Below are 11,373 nucleotides of genomic sequence, written 5' to 3' on the forward strand. Positions count from 1 at the left end.
TCAATAGAACCCTGAAGTATGGGAAGCTGGGGATTTGTCCCAATCAGCTGCCACAGCTGCCATAACATTCAGTGGAAGTAACCCTAGAGACATCTGGGTTTCCATAAAAGCTATAGCAGTCAATGGGGAGAAATCCAGAGAATTATCCCAGTAATAATTTCTAAGGCCTCATCACTTCAAATTTCAACTACTTGCTTCTCTTTCACTTTAGTGAAGACCAATGCTATTAAATATCTCCACCATTTTTCGATCATCATCCACCAATGAGAATCCTCTCCTCAGCATCCCACCTGATTTTAATCAGTTCTCTTTCTCTGATATACTTGTAAAATATTTTATTCCTTTTTGATTTTTGTTCAAAATTTCCTCGCACCTGCTCAGCTTTTCTTCTCCCACTTTCATTTTCTTAATTTCTCATATACTTCTCTAGTTTTTTCACTATTCTGGCCCTTGTGTTCCCTCATCTTCAATTTTAATTGATTTCTAACCTGTGCTTATCCACGGCAGCCTGAAACTACAAGGAGCATACTTTTAAAAATAATATATATTTACTGTATTCTCTAAGTTTGCAATACCTTTTTTTTAAGAAACAGCCCTTGTTGTTATACAATGTTGTGTTCCTGTTTCTTTCAACTCCATCTCAGTTATCTTGTTCCTCACCTTTCTAAAGCTTACCTCAATAGAAGTGTATGTCAGTAATGGTTATCCAGAAAGTATACATGATGTCCTCCTTTATATGGCATTTCATGGCACCCACATCATTTTCAAAAGTAAAACACTGGGTCAACAGCCATATATTTCCACCCCCATTGAACGACTGCCAACAACAAAATGGTACCTTGGCATGGATCCCTCCTTATCCGTTTACTGTTCTTCAGCTGCCACCTTCAGTTCAGCTCAGGCATAATGAGAAACTGAAAGGGAATTGGCTGTAAACAGTGGTTATACTAGTACCACCCAGAGGCAGAGGTGTTTCGCAACTTATCTTTGTGTCATGATTGATGTGTCACACAAATAAATAGTGAGGAGCACATTTATCTTTGTGTGGCTCCCTGTATTTTCTAATGGTTTGCCATGACTTTTTTGCTTTTGAACTTTATACCTTTATTTATAAAGCCAGTTATCTCACAAAAAGGGGAGGGGATGGTGGTGGGTTGCAGGGCCAGGGAGAGAAAGCATGGGCCCTGATGATTCTTCTGTTTCTGGGCCCCTTATTCCTCCTTCCGCCACCCTCAAGCCTTAACCTTCCCCCTCAACCATGCATGATATTTTTCCCCTTTCAAGATTCACTAATTAATTCACCAAAAAATCACAGAAAGGTCCGGGTAAAAAGGTAACGCCCATTGTTAGCATCTGGTTACAAATATCATCTGATATATATGCAGCATGGGTCATTAATATTAAGAGCAGCAACAATATAAATGTGTTAGTTTGTGTGCGACCAATAGGTGAACCCACTGTAACTGTTAAACAAACCAGAAAGTATGAATTTTACTTTAACAGCATTGTGCAATATTGTTAATTTTACTGGAAAATATCCCATTAGTTATTGATAACATTGTGCATACGATGACACTGATTTCAGTGACTGCCTCAGCCCTCATTAAACATGTTCTGCACATTGCACCATATGGACAGGGTGACAATAAATTCATATTTAGAGGAAAGATTCAATACTTGCAACACAGATAAACTGCACAAGATCTTTTCCATTTTGCATGATACATTCAATATAATTATTTAATACAAGGGGTGTAATTGGATTCTATTTAATCAGTAATCTCATAGGATAGAAAAATCAAATGATTCCTGAGCAACAAAGTGGAATTATTGAACAATATAGGTCTTCACTGTCAGTAATAAGCGTTGCAGCCTTTAGGTGTCTCTGTGCAACACAATTTTTAAGAGGCCAGAGGACAAAGATTGAATGGTTCACAATTATATCTGTGTTCAGCAAGTCTGAAATCTCTGCTGCTTCTCACTACAATATATTTTAAATATCTACTATGCAACTCAACTTTATCACAATATTTCAATACCTCAAAAGACTCATAAAAAACATCAAGATAGAGTGGGATATTAGATACGTAGTCAAAAGGACAAGATTCAAGTCAATGGAAAAGATTCCTGAGAATCATGTGCAGTGTAAAACAGGCTACTGAACCACCATGAGCCCATTAAGCATTCCTGTCCTGGCAATTTCACCCCACAAAATCCATTCACAGCAAACCTACATTGAAATTATGGACTAGCCATATAAATACTGGCTACAAGAGCAGGTCAGAGGCTAGGAATCGTGCAACGAGTAACTCACCTCCTGACTCCACAAAGCCTGGCCACCATCTACAAGGCACAAGTCAGGAGTGAGATGGAATACTCCCCACTTGCCTGGATGAATGCAGCTTCCACAACACTCAAGAAACTTGACACTGTCCAGAACAAAGCAGCACGCTTGATTGGCACCATATCCACAAACATTCACTCCCATCATCACCAAGGCACAATAGCAGTAGTGTGTACCATCTACAAGATGCACTGCAGGAATTCACCAAGGTTCCTTCGACAGCACCTTCCAAACCCACAACCACTACCATCTAGAAGGACAAGGGCAACAGATAAGATGGGAACACCACCACCTGGAAGTTCCCCTCCAAGTCACTCACCATCCTGACTTGGAAATATATTTCCATTCCTTCACTGTCAAAATCTTGGAACTCCCTTCCTAACAGCGTTGTGGGTGTACCTATACCACATGGACTGCAGCGGTTCAAGGAGGCAGCTCACCACCACCTTCTCAGGGGCAACTAGGGATGGGCAATAAATGCTGGCCCAACCAGCAAAGTTCCTAGACTGCCTCTTGCATTCTCCATTGAACCAGAGTTGATCCCCTGGTTTGGTGGTAATGGTAGAGAGGGCAGTATGCTGGACCATGAGGTTACAGATTGTGGTCAAATACAATTCTGCCGCTGCTGCTGATGGCCCACAACAGCTCATGGATGCCCAGTCTTGAGTTGCTAGATGTGTTTGAAATCTATCCCATTTAGCATGGTGGTAGTCCCACACAACACGATGGAGGGTATCCTCAATGTGAAGATGGGACTTTGTCTCCACAAGGACTGTGCGGTGGTCACTCCTACCAATACTGTCATGGACAGATGTTATCTGTGGCTGGCAGGTTGGTGAGGATGAGGTCAAGTATGTTTTTCCCTCTTGTTGGTTCTCCAACCACTTGCCGCAGACCCAGTCTAGCAGCTATGTCCTTTGGGACTCAGCCGGCTCAATCTGTAGTGGTGCTACCAGCCACTCTTGGTGATGGGTATTGAAGTCTCTCACCCAGAGTACATTCTGTGCCCTTGCCGCCCCCAGTGCTTCCTCAAAGTACTGACAAAGCAGCTGAGGGGCGGAGGGGGGTGATATGTGGTAATCAGCAAGAGGTTTCCTTGTCCATGTTTGCCCTGATGCCGTGAGACTTCATGAGGTCCAGAGTAGATGTTGAGGACTCCCAGGGCAACTCCCTCCTGACTGTATATCACTGTGCTGCCACCTCTGCTGGGTCTGTCCTGCTGGTGGGTCAGGACATACCGAGGGATGATGATGGTGGTGTCTGGGGCATTATCTGTAAGGTATGATTCTGTTAGTATTACTATGTCAGGCTGTTGCTTGACCAGCCTGTGAGACAGCTCTCCTAATCTTAGCACTAGCTTCAAGATGTTAGTAAGGAGGATTTTGCAGGGTCAACAGAACTGAGTTTGCTGTTGTCGTTTTCTGGTGCCTATGTCAATGCTGGGCCATTTCAGAAGTCTTTTTAAGAGTTAACCGCATTGCTGTGAATGTGAAGTTGCATGTAGGCCAGACCAGGTAAGAAGGCAGGTTTCCTTCACTAAAGGGTTTCATGGTCCTCATTGGACTTTTAATTTCAGATATTTTTATTGAATTCAAATTTCACAATCTGCTGTGGTGGGATTCGAACTCAGGTCCCCAGAGCATTACCCTGGGTCTCTGGATTACTAGCCCAGTGACAATACCAATATACCACCTTCTCCCCTCATGTTATAAGAAATGCAACAATTAATTCGCGCTCAGCAAATTCCCACAAACAGCAATGTGATAACCAGATAATCTGCTTTTTTTATGATAAAGGGGTAAATATTTGCCAAGAGATCAGAGATAACTCCACTGATTTTCTTCAAAATAGTGTCATGGGAATTTTTTACATCCAGCAGGCATCTGGGGCCTTGGCTTAATATCTCATTCAAAAGACAACACCTCCAACAGTGCACAATCCCTCAATTCAGTACTGCACTGGAGTGTGAGCTTTGATTTTTGTGCTGAGTTCCTGGAGTGAGACTTGAACCCAGAACCTTGTGATTCAGAGGTAAGAGTCTCTAACTATGGCTAACTGCCCCCAGTGGTCGTGTCCCAGGCACAGTTGTGTTAGTCAATGCAACACATACACATGTGGTCCCTCCGCCAGCCCGTCCTTCCATGAGAGTCTGTCTGTGGGATGGTCCCAATCCTCTACCTAAATACCTCTACTCTCTGTGCTCAAAGCACCCTTTCCTATATTCTTGCTACATAGCAAAGCCTATGGAGACCGATTTACCAATCATTACCTTGCTACTATTTGAGCTGGCCAATTTCAAGAGATGTCACGCACCCATCTGCATGCCCAGGCCAGATTAATTTCTCATAACTCCTAACGCCATTTATTTTGCCTACCTTCGGACCCTAAAAAGTACATTGACACTTCATTATGAGTGCCTGGCCAAAGCAAATAAAACATGTTGGCCTTGGCACCTTTTGGTCATTTTGTTCCTTTTAACACCTTTGCAGCCAATAAAACATTTGGTCATTGAAGGCTCAGACCTCAATTTCCTACTACATCAATTCTTAGTTGCTTCTAACCAGGGTATATCACAAGCAGGGTTAAAAATAATAGTTCAGTATGTTATGGTACACCTTTTAAGAGGTGTGGTTATGTTTCCAGCAGTTTAAGGGATGTGATGTGACATACCGTGTTACTTCATGACAATATTGCATCAGTTGTTCAGATATGTCAGGCTCAACAGCCAAGTCAATGTTGGGAACCTCTCATTCCTCATGAGATTCCTGCATTCCCATGGGTGAAGATTGCCACCGATATATTCCACGTTAATGGCAGTGATTACCTCGTTGTCACTAATTACTTCTCTAAGTACCTGAATATCTGATAGCTACATGACACGTCGACTTCTATGGTAGCAAGCACACTCAGTGCAATCTTCAGTTTTTTTGAGGCACCTGAAATAGTGATTTCTGATAATGGGCCTCAGCACATTGGGAAATACTTTTGTGACATGTGTCAGAAATGGCGTGTTACACGTACTACATCTTCACCTCATTGCCCATGTTCCAATGGTTTTGCGGAACATATGACTCTCACAGTCCAGTTGCTTATTACCTAATGCCAGCAAAATGGGTCAAGACTTACACATTACTAAGCTCCACCTATGTGAAACTCCATTGAGTTCTACAATTCCATCCCCAGCTGAGCTTATGGTCGGGCGCCAGATCCGTACTGATCTTCTGAGTTTCCATCATTCCATCTGTCCTGAAGTTAGGGATACTCTTTTGGAATAATGGGGCAAAATGAAAGAAGTACATGATAGTCATACTGGAATCAAGTTTTCTAAATTAACAGTAGGACAACAGCTCATGATACAGAATCATGTAACTGGTACATTGAGTACTGCACAAGTCTCCAGGGTGCAATGAGTATCACGCTTGTATGAGGTTAACACTTCTTCTGGTGCTATGTTGCATTAGAATAGAGGTAAGATCAGAACAGTCCATGATCTCAGATTGATGGAAGACTGTATTACAAACCAGTCTTCTGACTGAAGATGAAATCTTGGGCAGAAACTATGCACAGAAAAGACTGCAAATCTGTTCTGGATTCCAAGAACTGTTATCCTATTTCTCATTTGAATAAATGAGCTTTATATTATCATGACTGATGAGTCTACATGTTTCTATTACTGTTTTGTACCATATATGTTTATCTCCTATGACTGTTGTTGAATTGCTTTTCTCTATTTGAGGGGAATAGGTTTTTATTTGGAAAAAGGGGGATGTTATGGTACACCTTTGAGGCATGGTTATGTTTCCAATGTACAGCAGTGTAAGGGATGTGTTGTAATATGCCATGTGACTTCTGTATGCTAGCTGTCTGAAGAAAGGACGTGTACAGTATAGACCTGTCAGTACATGGCTGAACCACCCATGAATAAGGAATCCATGTAATTGTTTTTCTTACTGATCTCGTCTTGAGTGGTCAGTGTCTTTGTGTGCTAGTAGTAGCTATCACAGAGTTTAACCGAACACAACACAGTATAATCATTATCATATCACAAATGGTGAACATTCTAACTTAGAATCAGTTAGTCTTAGTATTTGAGTTAGTTCTCATTAATTAGCAAGAAAACTCAGTGTATGAATTTCCCAGGATTTTTACACCTTATCATGGGTGTTTTTACTGTTTGCAAGTCACATTTAAAAAGAAACAGCCTATTTTTTTTATGGCATTTACTGCCAACATCATGCATGCGCAGTTGTATATGCTGCTGCCATTTTTATAGAGGGCTATGTGCAGCAGGGCGCATGCACGGTTATCACTAGCCCTGGAATTGCAAATATTACAGCGCAGGCAGCAGAATCTTTCAGGGGTTCCATAGTTTTTTTTCATCCCATTTGATTTCCTTAACATTATTCTTGCCTTTTTTCCCCCATTCTTTTGGGAAAGCACCTTTCTTCCAACAAACCATCTTGTCATAGCAGCATATCTCAGTGGTGTGGAAGGGATGGTGTGTAATTAAGTCTGTGTTCTATCATCTGCCTGCCCTGTTGATGCTTAAATGTGCTGTGCTGGGAGAAACGAGCCCCCGAGCTGCAAATGGAATTGAGGCTGTCACCAGGTGGATCAGAAGCCTCCTCCTCCATCCCCACCTGATCGCTGGAAACAGTGGAGGGGGGGGGGGGGAGGCTGTGCCCTGACTGCCCACCTGCCATGGGGCGCCACCCACTGCCCACCCACCGCAGGTGCCACACCTGTCTGCCCACCACTGCGAGGCTCAGAAACTGAACGGCTTCAGGGATCAGAAGCATCCCATCCCGATTCCTGGAATCCAAAGCATCCCCTGTGGGGAGGCCGTGCCCCATCTGCCCGCCCACCTTGGGGCTCAGAAACTGGGTGAATGTCATCCAACCGGCACTGTGTCTCCTGCAAATGAGGACATACCTGTCTGCGCATGCGGAGAATCCTATCGGTAGCCATCTTGCATGGCCATCTTGTGATATAAGATTAAAAAATATCCTTGTGTTCACATTTACCATATTATCAAAATTAACTGATTTATATGAAATCAAATAAATAATTGAATTGAGCACAGTGGACAGATTGCCAATTGTACATTTTGAGAACATAGGAGCAAGTTTAGGCCATTCGGCCATTCAAGCCTTATCTGCCATTCAATAAGATCATGGATGATCTTCTACCTTAACCTGTTGCACTATTCCACATCCCTTAATTTCCTTTGTACCCCAAAATTGCTCTGTCTTGAATATACTCAATGGCTGACCATCCACAGCTCTCAGGAACAGAGAATTCTAAAGATTAACAATCCTTTGAGTGAAGAAATTTCTTCTCATCTCAGTCCAAATGGCTGACCCCTTATTCTGAGACTGGGACTCCAGTTCCTGACTTTCTAGCCAGTGAAATAATTAGCCAGCATTTACTCTGTCAAACTACTTAAGAATTTTATGTTTCAATTAGATCACCTCTCATTCTTCTAAATTCTAAGGGCTAAAGGCCTAGTTTACTCAATTCTTCTTAAAGGGTAATTCCCTCAAATCAGGAATCAGTTTAGCGAACCTTTGTTGTAGCACTCTCTCTAAAGTGAATGTATCCTTCCTTTGGTAATGAGACCAAATCTATACACAGTACTCCAGGTGTGGTCTCACATTATATAATGGTAATAAGACTTCTTTACTCGTATACTCCATTTCCCTTTGTAACAAAAGCTAACATACTACTTGCCTTCCAAATTACTTGCTGCACCAGCATGTTAACTTTCTGTGATTCCTTTACAAGGACAGAAGATGTTTTAAAGAGATTTAGCAAAAAAAACCCCTGAGGATTAATAATTACAGAAACTGAAACCTGTTTAACTCTGATCGCCAAAGAGCTAAAAAAAAAATTATTGGCTGCTGAAAAGAGGTTTGAGGGGGAATACTATAGTCTGATAGATAGTGGTATCCAAGTCATACACCGTGCTGGTCCTTGTAGAGGCCTAATTACAGCTACAGGAAATATATTGGATAAATATTAAATTGCTGCATTTCTTACAGGGGAAGGATTCCACAACTATCACCACACATTTCCATTCGACTACTCAACAAGCGAGTTTGGCCTCCGGCTGAACCCAACAACATGCTTTATTGATTTCATGTGTTGGCTTGGCCTGGCAAGTGACCGAAAGCGAGCCTCTAAGCAGATGATTGAAACACGCAAATTGAGGACTGGGGACGGGAGCATTTAAAAGAAACACAAAGAAAATCTCAACGTCCATATGAAGATTTCACTCATTTAAATTTGCTGTTATCTTAACTTGGAAATATAGTCATTGCATTTTGAGCTTGTGACAATGGCAATGCATCTAGCTTTATTGCAGTTTCATTTTTTCCCCACTTAACGCTTTTCAGTCCATGCAAGTCAAAGACATCCTTGAGTGCATTCATTATATTTTACAGACTGCAGAAAGGCATACTTAGTCTGCCTGCCATAGTCTGATGTAATAAGTGACAGTAGATGTCCCACACTGTCTTGCAGTATATAACGGCAAAACTGTATATCAGTCAAGTTTCCTCTGTCCTCAGGAAACTTTATATTCAGTTAAGATGTCACTATAATGGATTAATGAAACAGGTTTGTGAAATAATTCCCACTCTAGAAAGCTGAAGCAGTTGTCTTGCAACATCATAAATTCAGAGTTGTGGGCTTGAAAGGGTTAAACTACATGAATTTGTTTTAATGTTAATGCCAGTGATATTGATAATTTCATATATTTTCAGTTTATTTGAACCCATGTCAACTTTGTACTAGAAAGTAGTTACCGAGGGGAAAGTGAAGGGTCTTGAAATTTTGATGTCTACATGTATAAATGGTTATTAAGAATCTTTGTATAACTTAAAACAATATTATTTAATTTTGGTGTGCTGACGGAATGGAAGATTGCTGTGCTTCTTGGATGCCTCTGGTGTGACAAAGTAGAATTGTTGGAGGGGAAAAGGAATCTTTTTATAAGGTTTATCAGATGTGGCACATATTGTGTTTAGGGAAGATACTGATAGCTATCTACCTTTCTTTTTGAGACCAAATTATGTAATATAAATCTGATTTACAGAAGTGAGCCTCATGTATGTATGAACATATGAATCATGGTTGGGAGAAGACTACTTTTCTCAGTGGGAAGGAGTAAATGCAGGATATTTGAGAAACATTGAGAAAAACTTTAATAATATTCAGATCTTAGAATGTTTCCTAATTAAGTTAAAGTATTCTAATCTTTTGGCTGCTCTATCCCTTGCTGCTTAATAAAATGATATTTTTTATTTATTTGGTTATGGTTAGGAGCAATAATGTATTAGGCATGTGAAAATCTAAAATTAAATTGTTAAGTAAGTTTTGAGGGGCATGAGCAGTCTAGATGTGCTGGATATTAATTTCAAAAACACACTGAAAACTCTTTAGGCAGGTGATATTACCCCATTATACATTTATGACACAGTTAGCAGTGAGCGCTGGGCAGTGTTTCGTGGGTACAAATGACTATCATTATTCAACTTGTGCCTCCACTGTTAGAACTCTTTAAAGGAAGTTGCTGCTGTTTTGTTACCAATAAGATGGCTGCTATTTATATTGTGTGTATGTGGTGAGAGAAAGAGGGGGAATTGGAGAGAGGAAGGAGGGGAAATGCAAAGGGCACAAGCATGTGATAATGTGCAATAAATAAGTCATGCAGCAACACATCACGATATCACAGCAACTTAATGTCTGTCCATCCTCACCTTTCTGGTGATAAGAGCATTGCGCTATTTAATTGAGTTTAAAATAATAAGTATGAAATGAGTCTACATCCTTTCCCTGTGATAGAATCAGTGCACCATTTCAAAATTCCAAGATTATGTGTTCATTCTGTTTGACTTTATATAATCCATTTGTCCTATATTTTGTGACAGTATTCTTCAGTAATGGGTTAAATGCCTAATTTGTGGGTTAGATGGCGTACCTAATTGTTTTCTATTGTATTCTTTATTAATGATAAAACAGGAGATTACCTGAAATATTTTCTGTTAATATCTGAATAAACCAAAGTCTGACCTTGCAATTATTTATGGATTTGACCACAGTTCAATAAATTAATCAAGAGTATTGTAATTTTATTTTTAAAGAGAAAGATCATCAACTCCGATTTAAAGAACAAGTACTTACGAAGTTAACCACATGATTTGTGGGGGTCTGTATCTGTAACCGTCACATGACTAAACTGTCTGCCTACCAGGTGGAGACCAAATGTCTTTCCCAGGAAAATACTGGGAGAGTGTTTACTTGGCCATTCCTGTGCATCACCTAGTTGCCTATAAAAGAACAGTACAAGACTGAGGTAGCAACAGTCCTACTTTCCCTTTCATCTATAATTGGTGCCACATCTGGGAACCTGGGAAAGGGAGTAGAAAATAATTTGAATGAATAGTAAGTTTATTCAGTGAATAGGTGATCCATTCAGACCAGGTGGGTCCTAAGGTTGAATTCTAGTCTGTACTGAATTTGGTGATCTCAACCAAAGTGAGGGTAGTGAGAGGGCTCCAATTGATTTCAGTATCTTTGCATTAGGGAGGAGAAAATTGGCCCTTATTCCTGCTCCTATTTGCTATCCTGTGACCTCTGTTGAAAGTGCAATATGTGGACATTTGGTGTTGGCTCCACTGTGATGTTCCCCTGGCCAAATAACCCACAGTATTCACTGACGAGTCTAACACAGGATATATATTTCCAGCAGTAAATTCTCTGTAAACTATTCAAATGGTTTGTCAGTCAGCCACTTCTATCCACCTTTCAGCGATAGGACACCAACATTTCCTTTATTTAAAATCTGACATGCTTTGTCTCATTGAACACGGATAGCAACTTCTTTTGTCTGTTCACCATCTCTGGCCATTGTCATGTATCAAATGTTTTGGGTTGACGTAGGATACCAACAAAATAGATTTGAAAATACTAAGTCCTCAAAGCACCACATGCTTTTTTTTTGCTGATTTTGCAATGAGTATGGTTGG

At 40.7% G+C, this 11,373-nt stretch overlaps 1 protein-coding gene across 2 annotated transcripts in view; it reads left to right on the forward strand.

Annotated features, from left to right (window-relative positions):
• LOC144682175 (stearoyl-CoA desaturase 5-like) overlaps positions 1 to 10,427 on the forward strand; it is a 58,594-nt gene extending 48,167 nt beyond the window's left edge. For both annotated transcript variants that reach the window (XM_078544558.1, XM_078544566.1), the window contains exon 5: positions 8,386 to 10,427. In XM_078544558.1, the coding sequence (XP_078400684.1) occupies positions 8,386 to 8,576 (191 nt within the window). In that variant the 3' untranslated portion in view covers positions 8,577 to 10,427. The remainder of the gene's footprint in view (positions 1 to 8,385) is intronic.
• Positions 10,428 to 11,373: the final 946 nt, after the last annotated feature.

The sequence above is a fragment of the Cetorhinus maximus genome, chromosome 1, assembly GCF_964194155.1.
Source record: "Cetorhinus maximus chromosome 1, sCetMax3.hap1.1, whole genome shotgun sequence".
NCBI lineage: Eukaryota > Metazoa > Chordata > Chondrichthyes > Lamniformes > Cetorhinidae > Cetorhinus > Cetorhinus maximus.